Source organism: Crocuta crocuta, unplaced genomic scaffold (assembly GCF_008692635.1).
Source record: "Crocuta crocuta isolate KB4526 unplaced genomic scaffold, BGI_CrCroc_1.0 scaffold216, whole genome shotgun sequence".
NCBI lineage: Eukaryota > Metazoa > Chordata > Mammalia > Carnivora > Hyaenidae > Crocuta > Crocuta crocuta.
The window spans coordinates 4806034-4819838 of NW_027531504.1; the positions used below are offsets into that span (position 1 = coordinate 4806034).

General features: G+C 38.2%; 1 protein-coding gene across 5 annotated transcripts in view; it reads right to left on the reverse strand.

Annotated features, from left to right (window-relative positions):
• NEDD1 (NEDD1 gamma-tubulin ring complex targeting factor) overlaps positions 1 to 6229 on the reverse strand; it is a 53316-nt gene extending 47087 nt beyond the window's left edge. For 2 of the 5 annotated variants that reach the window (XM_077772220.1, XM_077772218.1), the window contains exons 1-2: positions 6152 to 6229; positions 3026 to 3170 (exon numbers count right to left, since the gene is read on the reverse strand). In XM_077772220.1, the coding sequence (XP_077628346.1) occupies positions 3026 to 3161 (136 nt within the window). In that variant the 5' untranslated portion in view covers positions 3162 to 3170; positions 6152 to 6229. Of the gene's footprint in view, positions 1 to 3025; positions 3171 to 5766; positions 5918 to 6151 lie in introns of those variants that run through there. The other 3 variants (XM_077772219.1, XM_077772221.1, XM_077772222.1) reach the window with 3 other exon arrangements.
• Between the last annotated feature and the right edge of the window lie 7576 nt (positions 6230 to 13805).

Below are 13805 nucleotides of genomic sequence, written 5' to 3' on the forward strand. Positions count from 1 at the left end.
CAAATATCAATCAGCCTTTTCATCTATACACATCGTTCAAGATAGTTATTTATTATTAACACAGTGCTTGGTACCAATTTAATCTAGGAAGCAAACATCCACATTAGTCTTCTGTTCGTCCATTAAAAATATAAACCCTGATATATTCTTAGAACTGGAATTTTTATGATAGAATGTTTCAATCTTAAATATATTAATAAATATAACAGTAATTAGAGCAAATATAAATAAATGTGGTTAAGTAGCAACTATGTATGCCATAGAAGAGTTAAATTTTAAAATAATTAAATAATTTAAAATTAAATTTTAAATAAATTTAACTTAATTTAAAATTATATTTCCTCATTTTACAGAAATTATAAGCAGAACAATCAGTAAACACANAATGATTAAATGCAATATATTCAAGAACAAGAATCTAATCTGGAGAGTCATAACAAGTTAAAATATCAGAAGTTTAAATATCTGCTTTTAACAAGCAAAGTCTTAACTGCATTATTTTAGGATGGTTTGCATACCATTCATATATTTCACAAATAGACCACGGATTGTGATTTTTATTATGATGCACAATTTTTAAAAAAATCATTCTTACGTAGATATTACAGCACTGAGAAAAAAATCATTTCCCTTTCCTTGGCTTCATCCTCTATTTACTGTTACTTTTTCTCCTTAGAATACAGAAAAGAAAGGACTGAACAAATAATATGAAAGGGTAATCTACTCGCAAGATCATGACCTGAGCCAAAGTCAGACACTTAACCAACTGAGTCACCCAGGCGCCCTCTGCAACTAAAGTTTCTGATGGAAGAAACCGTATCTGTTTGCTCAGTGCCTGAAAAATACTAGGAGCTTAATTAATTTTCAGTGGTTGAATGAATGAGGAGCCAAGGCTGCATTGGGATTTTCATGATCCCTGGGTACTTTTGCTTTTATTGGTTCCTTCCTCCATAGAATATATTTCAAATTATGTTTTATAACTATGTTGGTAAACATATGAACATAATCTAAGGTGGAAAATATTTTTTGTTGTTCTGATTTGAAATAAATTAAACACTTTATGGACTTCAAAAAAAAAGAAAAAGAAAAAAAGAAAAGAATAGTTAATCTGCTTACTCCTTCTATTTCTTTTGTAGCTTTTGAAGTCAGGAGAAAGTGAGGAACATTACCTAAGAGGGCTGAAAAACTAACTTCCCTGGCACCTCATCCTTAATCCTGGTCCTGGAATCCATGCTAAGTGGACCCCAAGTAGCTGAGCCTGGGAAGTATCTGTTCTTCAGTAACTCACCTCCAGGGACAAGATCAAAGCCTCATTAGAAATAAAACTATATACAAAAGTTTCCTGTACGTATCTACCTGTTATAAGAAAACTATACAGACCAGGTTCCAAAGTCATACCACATTAGCTCACAATCATATCCGTTTTATTGGGAACATTAACTGGTTTATCAGCAGATGCCAACACCTAATAAAACTCCTTGGAATAAAAATAAATTCAAAATACTAAATCTTACCAAAAACTGCTACTTTTCTCTTATACAGTAAATAACAGGGAAATTAAGCTCCACACATAATAAAAACCTACTAATAGAAGCAGCCTCACACATTTGTCACTCTCTTTAAAACATTCCTCCTCCATGGGGTGCCTGGGTTGCTCAGTCAGTTAAGTATCTGACTTTGACTTAGGTCATGATATCGTGGTTTAGGAGTTCAAGCCCCATGTTGGGGTTTGTGCTGACAGCTCAGAGCCTAGAGCTGCTTCAGATTCTGTGTCTCCCCCTCTCTCTGCCCTGCTCATGCTCTCTGTCTCTCAATAATAAATGTTAAAAAAAATTTAATAAAAAAATTTTTAAAAATAAAACATTCCTCCCCCCCATTACACATCTGGAGAATCCTTCAAAAATATACTACCTTTGCCATGAGTTTCATTAATAGAGCACCAAAGTAATTTATTTTCCTACTTAAATACAAAATCAAGAAATGATAGAGGTAAATTTAATTCAGTAAAAAAAATTCATCATTTTTGTTATATATTTGCAAGAATAATTAGGTTGGACATGAAAACTTGCTTTGTTCATAAATCAGTCATACTTTAAAGTTTTAATATTTTTACTTTCATCAGGAAATAGAATATTAATAATACTCTGATACTGATAAGATCAGACATATGTTAAAATATAGTTCATTGTTTAAGAAATAGTCTATATGTATAAGTCACACAAAAGAATAATAATTTCTAGCATACCAAGTTTACAGAACATGTTCATAGCACTTCATTTACAGCCCTCAGGTTCTACTGAGGGCTACTGGCATCTGGTGGGTAAAGGCCAGGAAGGCTTCTAAATACCCCATAATGCATACAACAGCCCCCAAAACAAAGAATTATCTAGCCCAAAATGTCAAAAGTGCAAGGTTGAGAAATTTTGACTTCTAAGCTTCATTCCCTCATTTATTTTATCCACACTTAGAAGCTTACTAAGACAGGGAGGGAGTAAATCAGAAATGCAGAAAAGCTTAGGAAAATCCAATCTAGACAGATTCTCTGAGAAAGCAGGCTATTTTCAACATAGACATAAGAGCATTATCAGTAAGATGGGGATGTTGGAAAGTTTTAATTTTTATTTTAAATTTAATTTTGCTTCTGTCTTTGAGTTCTGTCTTTAATTTGCAGACTAGACCCAGAAGTATCCAAATGTAGATGCAAAAACTCACTCCAAACCTTTCAGAAGTTTTCCCACCATTACCTACCTTATTCCATTTGGGTTCAATGACAGATTATTGATAAGAAAACTAATTCTATGGTCTGGATCTAGTAGTGCATACATACACACACACACACACACACACACACACATACATACACACACAATCATATGATGCAATATTAAACTCCTATTTCACTGTATCTATCTAGCTTTCATAGCTATGCAAAATATATTTTTTTATTGATCACATGCAAAAGTTTCATTGAGACTGGTTATTTAGTCTAACAAAAAGTATCTTTGTTATTTTTTTTAAAGGATACTATTGCTGCTCCAACACACTGAGCTGATTCCGTGTGGTGATGTGTGTGGGTTGAATTTATCCACCAATGTCATAGATGGAGCATCCCATATTTTAACATCATCTCCAGATGAAGCGAATCTGAGGTTTTCCTGCATGACTGCACTCTACAAATAGTTTTAAAACAATATATTTAAAAAACAATGAAGGTCAGGTAAAAAAAAAAAAAAAAAGTTAAAAAGAAGAAGATCTACTCTAAACCCAGTGGCTCTACCTGTCCACTTTTGTTCCAGACTGGGTGCTCACCAAGTAGGTGGAACGATCCTTCTAAAATGACATTCTCTCTGTTGAGCCTTCCAATGGTTCTCCATAGCAATTATAAGGAAATTCAACCTCCTTGATATGCCTTATATGACCTGACCCTGGTGTAACACTCCTACCACTTTTCCCTAGGGCTACCAAACTCCCTGGCCTTTTTTCTTGCCTGGGTCTTTCCATTTGCTGCCCCCTCTCCCTGGAATTCTCTTTCCCCAGATTTCCCATGGTCATCTCCTTCACCTCACTCTAGTCGGAGCTCAAATGTCTCCTCAGAAAGGCCTTCCCTGGCCACCATGGCTGAAGCAGCCCCATACCAGTTGCCCATTATGCAGTTTCATTTTTTCCCATGGCATTTTCTGCTATTTGCAACTCGTATTTGTTCTCACAATAATGTCTGCCTCTCCCGACTTTAACAAAGACGCTGAAAAGGGATTTTGTCTTGTTTACGATCAGTCCTGAAATGTTCCTGGCACACAATACGGACTCAATAAATAACTGCTGGATATAACTTCCTAAATTGAGGTGCCTGGGTGGCTCAATAAGTTAAGTGCCCTACTCTTGATTTTGGCTCAGGTCATAATCTCATAGTCTTGACACCGGATCCCAAGGTGGGATCTGTGCTAGGCATGGAATCTACTTAAGATTCTCTCTCTCCAGGGGTGCCTGGTGGCTCAGTTGGTTAAGCATCTGACTTCGGCTCAGGTGATGATCAGTTTGTGACTTCGAGCCCTATGTCGAGTTCTGTGCTGACAGCTCAGAGCCTGGAGCCTGCCTCAGATTCCGTCTCCCTCTCTCTCTCTCTCTCTCTGCACCTCCTCTGCTCTCTCTCAGAAATAAATACATTTTTTAAAAAAATTTTAATTCTCTTTAAAGACTAAATTTATTAAAGATTCTCTCTCTCCCTTTTTGTCCTTCCTTTGTGTGTGCCCACGTGCACTCTTTCTCCATCTCTCTCTCAAAAAGAAAATCCCTAAATCTATTTAAAATGTGTAATAAACTGTAGCATCCCTGCATGTCAAAATCCAGACTTCAGTTTTTCCAAATAACTCCAAAATTAGCAAATACAGCCAAAAAAGATGTCTAAGTCCCTAAATCAATACTTGGTCTACAATGCCCCCACTCATATTATTTATTCACAGTATGTAATTCATACATAACTCGGACACAGTGATTTCACAAACCAAGGCAGCCTAAAAGACAGAAGGTAAGGGAGCTGCTTTAGGAAGATACTTTAAGAGCAAGTAGTAATGCATAACAAGTCAGGAAAAATAGCCTCAAAAATACATGAAGAACAGGGAAAGGAGGGGGGGGCTAGAAATATACCCTCTACACCTTCGCGTGGACAGTGTAAGAGATCAGCACTGTATTAGTGATGTCACAGACAGGCTCCCAACAAAGCATCACGTCTATGTCCAGTATATCCTATTCCAGAGGCCAAGTGAAAGGTATAATAAATTACAGGGCCCTTTGGTTCTCAAGAGACCAAAAAAAATTTTTTTAATGTGTTCATAGGGGCGCCTGGGTGGCTCGGTAGGTTGGGCGTCAGACTTCAGCTCAGGTCATGATCTCACGGTTCATGGGTTTGAGCCCCTCATCAGGGTCTGTGCTGATGGCCAGCTCAGAGCCTGGAGCCTACTTCAGGTTCTGTGTCTCCCTCTCTCTCTGACCCTCCCCTGCTCACGCTGTCTGTCTCTCTCTCTCTCTCTCTCCCTCTCTCAGAAATGGATAAAACATTAACAAAATTTTAATGTGTTTATAAAAAAACTAAACCTTTTGTTAACTAGAAAAGTCACTTCTGTGGTTCATTATGCTTCATTCATCAGATAAATACAGCGCTACTAAAATCCCTTAGCCATCTGTTGAAATGTAGACACACAGTGTTTGGATTTAGCGCCTTGACATGTGGTAACATATGTTCGTTCCCTACTCAAGGTACAATTAAGTGCTGGAAAGGCAATCTCTTAAACCCAGGAAACACAACTGGAAAATGCCTTTACTATAATCTTACACTATTCCTATTGAGCCCAAGTGATGTAGTGTGGAAAGATTACATAAGCCAGGGTTCTGAAGAAGTGGGTTCAAAGGATCTGTCCCAAAGTTAGGTGACAGTGACTTTGGCAGAGTCACTTTTAATGTCTGTTTCCTTCTCTTCAAGTGCAACGGGGAAGGGGACCATCTGCCCACCCACCTAGGTCTTCTGGGAACTGAGCACTTAACTCTAAGGGAGAGGCATTACATCAGACTCCCAAAGAGTGACCCATCAAAGCGAGCTGTCAAGACACAAGGCGGTAAAGGGCAGCCAACCCCGGATTTAGGGACAGCGGCTACATGAAGAAGAAAAAAAAAATCCACTACAACACTTAGCTTAAACAAGTAAAAGTTCTTCAACTTTCATTCACCCCAAGTGCATCCTGCTTGCAGGAGAACTTGCTCAACTGGGGTTACCTTATAAAATGCATTGGGGTCGCACTGGAGAGATTGACAAAAGCGGGGAGATGGCCTGCTGAAGCGGCAAACTTTCCGGGGGCAGCACACCCCTGAGAGCGGCCACCAACCTACCCCAGCTGCCCGGGCCACACCTCAGGCCGAGCCAGGGACGGTCGCGGACTGAAGTGCACAACCCCGGCCCGTGACTCCCAGACACTTCCGCGCCAAACCCGCTGCCGCGCCCCTGCCCGACAACTGTCCGGAGCACCGGCCCGGCCCGAGAGTGCGCAGCCCTGGGACCTCCGCCCCGCCCCCGGCGTGGCAGGAGGGCGGGCAGGGTTCGGGAGTGTGCAGGGACGCGGCGGGGAGACCCCCGCTGACCCCGGGCCCTACGGAACCTCACCTCTCAGCCGCGGTACACCGGGGGCCACTGCGCGGCCCGCTCCGGCGCTGGGCTTCCGGCTCCCGCCCAGAATGTTAAACTTCGGCGGCCGGAAGTCCCGCCTTCAAACGGCGTCATGCGGAGAGGCGCTGCCAGAAGGGGCGGCTAGGGTTGGCGGGGCAGGGCTTGGGGCGGTGCTGGTCCCTCTCTCAGGGTAGCTACCCCAGCTCCAGGGCGGGACCTGCAGGCGGGGGCGGCTCCTTTCTCCNCGTCATGCGGAGAGGCGCTGCCAGAAGGGGCGGCTAGGGTTGGCGGGGCAGGGCTTGGGGCGGTGCTGGTCCCTCTCTCAGGGTAGCTACCCCAGCTCCAGGGCGGGACCTGCAGGCGGGGGCGGCTCCTTTCTCCTCCNAGGAGGCCGACGTTAATACATAATTACATACTTAATAGATATATACTAAAAGAAAAGTGAAACTGACAGTTCCTTCAAAGGAAAGCTAACAGCTGAACGAAATATGTGCGAAAGGGAAATGAACATGGATATGGGTTTTGGAAAGGCTTCCTTGAAGAGGAAACTATGGAGGGTAGATAATACCCCATGCAATTTACAAACCAGAAGGCATGCTCAGAAAAGCTAAGAAATAACCAAAAGTGTAAGCGTCTGAGCTATCAGACTTCAAAACCCATAATCCTTCTTCCTAATCATTGATCTTTCTTCTTAATCATGCTGCAGGGTCATGAACATCAAACACTATCTAGTTGGGAATTCTTTGGAAAGGGATGTTTCTCAGCATGGAAGAAAGAGGAGTTGAACTACTGAGTTTTCAATACCAAGCTTCCCCCCCCCCTTTTTTTTAGCTCCACTGACAATTTTTGCTGAGAATACTTATAATACATATAGGACTTTTCTTCTGCAAACAGTATTAGTATACCTTCATCACAAGTGTGTGAAAGAACCAGGAGTGGGTTTCTGAACTAGGTATATAACCTTCAGTTATTTCTACCCATGTGGCAAATAACTTGGAAACTCTGAGTGCAATATTTTCAGAGCAGAAATTGAAGTCCTAACCAAATTGCAAAGATTAATGGTGAGCTTCAAATGGAGAAAGATAGCAAGCAGCAACTGCCTTCATGTATAGTTTATAGTTCTTGAGTTTATTAAATCCAATTTTGGCATGGATAGTGGCCAAAAACTTGGAAAATGAGAAAATAGAGTAAGGGAGTAGAGGCAGGGAGAATTGAGTCAAATGGGAAAGAAAAGACAATAACGAAATCTCTGGAAAGTTGAAGCCAGAAAGAAAATTGAGACTATATGACAAAAAATATAATAATACATGTCATAAAATACAAATATATTGTATAATATAACATGATGACAGTAGATATTTATTAAGTCCATACTTCACTAAACATTCTGTATATATGTATAGGTATAATGTGTGTATGTGTAGTACATACATAATTTTATCCTAAAAACATATACTATTATATGTATACATTTGAAGAAACAGGGGTTAAGTAACTTGCCCAAGGTCACACAGTTAAGAAAAATGTATGAACAGGAGTTAAACCCAGAACCATAAATCTACAAAGACTGTTCTATAAAGTCATTATGCTGTAGTCAAGAGCTAAAACACAGACTGAAGAGCCGAATGTTAACCTTCACTGCCCCTCCTTGCTGGTGCCACAGCCTCATCAAAACATACGTGGTCTTGAGACAGTTCTGTCATTCTTGCTCCTACCCTTGTGTCTATGTGCATAGTTTCCTCAGATCTCTAAAGTATAAGCAATAGAAGCCAAATGTTAGAAACCTCACTAATATATGAATTATATAAACATATGTACCTTTTCAAAAGTAGATATCATGAAATATTTCCAGATATGACAAGGGATATTTCTAGACACAGAGATATATCATAATAAAAGTGTCAATAAAACCAGAAGCTACATAAATTATAAGTATATGTGTGACTAATTACAGAAACTCAAAGTATATGAAGAATAAATGTCACAGCTAAAGGGAAAAAAAATGCATATCCAGAATCATTGTTGGAGATTTTTCCAATTCTTTCAGTAACTGAGAGAATATCCAAATAAGAAAAATGATAAGTAAAGATGTGGAAGATCTGAATATTATTAATTATTTCTTCTACATTACAAAAAGAAGAAAGAAGAAAAGAAAGACAGACAGAAAGAAAAGAAAAAATAAAAAGAAAGGGAAAGAAAAGAAAGAGAAAGGTCACTGATCTATGCATTCTCTTAAGGAACCTAGAAAAAGAGCAAATTACACAAAGTAAAGATTAGAATGGTAAAAAATGAAACTGAAAATGAACAGTAGAAAAATTCAATGACATCAGAAGGTAAATCTTTGTAATGACCAGTAAAATTACTAACCGTCTACCTAGGTTTATCAAGAAGAAAGAGAAAACATAAATTACCAAAATGGGAGTTGAAAGAAAGGCCACTTAAATAGAAACGAAAGATATTTCAAAAGATAGTAAGGGAATAATATGAACAATTTTATAATAATAAATTTGATAACTTTAAACAAAATGGACAACAATCTTAGATGAAGACAAATGTTAAAACTGACACAAGAAGAAATGATATGAGTAGTCCTATATGTACTATAGAATTTGCATTCATAATTAAGGAAACGCTTCCACAAAGAAAATCCAGGATCAAATGGCTTCACTGTTGAATTCTATCAAACACATAAGATAGAAATAATACCAATCTAAATCAAACTTTTTCTGAAAACAGAAGAAGAGGAATATTTCCTAAACTTGTTTTTTAAGGATAATATTACTCTGATACTAAAACCTAAGACATTCTAAGAAATAACTATAGACCCATATCCCTCATATATACAAATATTATACATGTATGCAAATTAAATCTATTTGCAAATCAATTCCAGTAACATATAAAAAGGATTATATGTCATGACCAAGTGGGGTTTATTCCAGAAATGCAAAGTTAGTTTAACATCCCCAAATCAGTTAATATAATTCACCATATTAACAAAATAAAGAACACCCATATAATATATTGATAGGTGAAGCAAAAGCATTTGAAAAAAACCAGCATTTATTCATGATTACCAAGTCTCAGAACACTAGGAAAATAAAAGGAAAGGAAACACTTCAACCAGGTCAAGAACATCTATGAAGAACCCACAGACATCACCGTATTTAATGATTAAAAACTGAATATCTTTCTCCTAACATCAGGAACAAGGCAAGTATGTCCAGTCTCACAACTATTATTCAAACTCCTCTATGGGCCCCAGCTGATGCAGTAAGACAGAAAGAAAGAAAAGAAAAGAAAAGAAAAGCAAACAGAATAGACAGGAAGAAGCAAAACTCTATTTACAGACAACATGATTGCGTACTAGAAAATCAAAAAAATACATAAAAAATCTCCTAGAACCATTAAGTAAATTTAGCAAGGCCTATGTAAAATCAATATACAAAAATAGAGTAGCATTTCTAAGTACTAGCAATAAACAATTGGAAAATGAAATAAGAAGTATAATTCTATTTCCAATGGCATCCAAAAGCATAAATACTTAAAGTTAATTTAATAAAATACTAAATTAATAAAATGCAGTCAATAACTACATATTGAAAACCATAAAACATTGCTGAGAGAAGTTAAAGACTTAAGTAGAGAGCCATATCACATTAACGAGATGGAAAATATTACTAGAATGTCAATTTTTTACAAAGACGAATTCAGAGGACCTATACCTGCTATCAATCTAGATTTAACGCAAATTAATTCATAATGACAGAAATCAGTGTAACACTTGCCTGGGTAGAGGAGGGGTTGGACTATAAAGGATTCAAGGAAATAATTATTGGTAATGGAAATGTTCTTTACCTTGATTTTTGCGGTGTTTTCAGTACATCTGTCAAACTCATAGAATGGTTTATTTTAAGTTATGCAATTTACTGTTTGTATATTATACCTCAGTAAATTTTATTTTAAAACATTTCAGGGACAGGCATCAGGGTGCCTCAGTCCATTGAGCGTCTGACTTTGGCTCAGGTCATGAACTCACAGATTGAGAGTTTGAGCCCAGCATCAGACTCTGTGCTGACAGCTCAGAGCCTGAAGCCTGCTTCAGATTCTGTGTCTCCCCCTCCCTCTCCACCTGTCCCTCACCTGCTCATGCTCTGTCACTCTCTGTCTCTCAAAAATAAAAGTAAACGTTAAAAAAAACTTTTTTAAATAATAAAAACAATCCAGAGACTAAGAGCTCCTCATCCTTAAGAAATAAAGTGATGTCCTTGACTTATAATAGAAAAACAAAATTAATTACTTTTTAAAGACATACCAAAATGCATAACTGTCGAATTTCAGAATATTAGCTTGCGAGTGATTTTAAACATTACCAAATATGTAAAAAGAAAGTTATAGCACAAGTTTCAAGGATTAGAATGGCTTCCATGCTCATAATAGTAATACTGGAAGTTATAAGACAATGGAACAATTCCTTTATATATTTTTTTTAAATGTTTATTTATTTTTGAGAGAGAGGGTAAGCAGGGGACAGGCAGAGAGAAAGGGAGACAGAGGATGTGTAGCAGGGTCTGTGCTGACAGCAGAGAGCTCGATGTGGAGCTCAAACTCAACGTGAGATCATGACCTGAGCCAAAGTCAGTTGCTTAACTGACTAAGCCACACAGGCTCCCTGTAATTCCTTTATATCTTTGAACAGAAAAATGATTATTAACCAAAAATTGTCTAGCCGTATTACCTCTCAGTTGTGAGAGAGGAATACAAACATTTTCAGTCATATAATGTCTCAACAAGTTTACCTCTCATGCATCCTTATGAGGAAGCTATTTGAGAGGGTGCTCTACCAAAACAAAGCAGTGTATGGAGAGAGAGGAAGCCTGGGTATCCACTCTGAGAAAAGTAAAGGGATCCCCAGGATGCCAGTGAAGAAAAAACCCAGAATAACAGCCATGCACTGGGCTTAAAGAGCCATCAGCCCACACAGCAGGTCAAAAGGCTCCAGGAGTGCTATTGTAAAAAATAAACACACACACACACACACACACACACACACATCTGACATGCTTAATTGAGGACTGATGAGTGTGGGGGGGAGGGGAAGGGGGGTGATAGGCATGAAGTAGGGCACTTGTGGGGATGAGCACTGGATGTTATACGGAAACCAACTTGACAGTAAACTATTAAATAAATTAATTAAATAAAATAAATAACCCTTAAATACATTAAAAAAAAAGAAGAGATTTACAGAACTGGGAGAGAGGAGGTAAAGGGCTTAATTCATGACTGAATACATAAAAAACTAGAAGACTAACCAACCAGTGTAACACTAAGAGAAAACTAACACTAGGGAAGCAAAATGCTGGGCAAGAAAGAAAAAAAATGAAAACAGCAACTATAATATACCATATAACTCTGTGGTGAGTAATATTAATATAATCATAAAAAGTGAACATGGAATGTTAATGTAGACAAAATCATGCCACAGCTATCTTGAGTTGATAGGGAGATGGGAAGTTTGCATTTGTGTGTAGTTAGGTCCCACGAGAACTGGTTCCTTGTCTTCTATGATGAAAAGTTAACAGGTAAATTCTAAAACTGAAAAAAATGTATATCATGAATTAGCTTACTCATCAGAATTAGCTTACATCTCAGAGAGATGGAGATGAAAACCAAAAGACACAGCAAAAAAGTTGAAAGTTGCCTCAGGGATAGTAATAAGTGGTGATTGATGATGGATAGGGGCAAGGGACTGCCTTTTTTTTTTTTTTTTAACGTTCTGGTTTTATGTTCCTCTTTTTAATTTATTCCAATATGTCTGATTTTTTAAGTAAAGTAAAATTTAAAAAGAAAAAATTTAAGTGCAATATATTGACCTATTCATATTTTAAGGCATCAAAATTTAGAAAGGACAAAGCAACTAGACAATATGTCTTATAAGTGGTTTTCAGGGATATGCACAAAAGCCACATTGTTATTATTGTACCATCAATGCACACTGGGTTCTCCAAGTTCCAAGAAAATTGTTCCAGTTAGTTCACACACCCAGATAAACAACATCTCTACCTTGGAGAAGTTCAGATTATACCAAGGTAACAGGTACTTGTGATACAAAGTGATATATGCTATTATATATAACATATAAGACATGATAGATAATATGTAATATATAATACATAATATAGACTGGGGGGTCTTGGTGGAAGAAGGAATTAGTGCTGCCTAAAGAGCTAGGATTGGTTTCAAAAGGAAGTAAGATGACATACTTAACAATTGAAGGTTTTCAGGTCCTGGTAGGATCCTATTATGTGGAGATCTGCATCCCTTCCCTCCCCCTCTCTTTCCCACAACTGCCACCACACATCCCATTGGGACCCTACTGCCCCGCATGGCTCTTCTTTTTTTTTTTTTTTTTTTTATTTCACTTTTCAGATGAAGGATGACTTTTCAGATGACTCTGGGAGATTAAGGGTCTTCCTGAGGGTCATAGAGAGTGGAAGAGTCAGTATTATCATTGGAGAAGCCAGGGAAGTTCTTTCCACTGGCACTGGCTCTAATCAGTCATTATAGTTTCCCCTGGGTGCCTGTGAGTGTTGCTACACACGATTGCATATTCCTTCTGTTTATCTACCTTCTGTTGGAGCATGTTCTCATCCCTTATTATGGGATGAATTGTGACCCCAGTCTTCCTATGTCAAAGTCCCAACCCTCAGTACCTCAATGTAACCATATTTGGAGATAAGCTCTTTAAAGAAGTGATTAAATTAAAATGAGGTCCTTATCCAATATGACCCTAATCCAGTATGACCAATGTCCTTCTAGAAAGAGGGGGCGACACCAGGGATGTGCATGTACAACTGACAAAGAGAGAGGTTCGCTATCTTCAAGCTATCAAGAGAGGCCTCAAGAGAAACCAAAACTACCAACACCTGCACCTTGGACTTCTGGGCTCCAGAACTGTGAGGAAATAAATTTCTGTGTTTAAGACATCTAGTCAATGGTATTTTGTTATGGCAACCCGAACAGACTAATACATACACCACCTTAAATCTTATGCTGTGGTCATGCTTCCCACTTCTTAAATATGATTATGCTACTCTTATAAGAGAACTGTAAGTTAAGTGTCCAACTTCGGCTCAGGTCATGATCTTGCGGTTCGTGGGTTCCAGACCTGCATTGGGCTCTGTGCTGATGGCTCAGACCCTGGTGCCTGTTTCAGATTCTGTGCCTCCCTCTCCACCCCTTCCCCACTTGCATTCTGTCTCTCTCTCTCAAAAATAAATAAACATTAATTTTTTTTTAAATAAGAGGACTGTTTTCACTTCCTGGTAGCTTTTGTCTAAGCATAAACGTTTGAGGGCTTTCCAGCATCCTCAGAAATCAGAAAGAAAATATATAAGCCTTGCCACATTATTCTTTCTTCAAGATAAATCCAACAAATGATTTCTGCACTAAAACAACTGTTACGGGTTTTCAGGTGAGAAAAGGGAAAAAATAAAAAGGAAATTTGATCAAAAGAGTGTTGTTTTATATGACTTTCCTGAGGCTTAAGGCTCTCAGATCCCCAAGATAAAATCTCAACTGTCTTTCCAATATTTAATGCTTATTGGGATCTAGGAAAGTGTTGGTGAAGAGGGCTGCATCTGCTGTGACT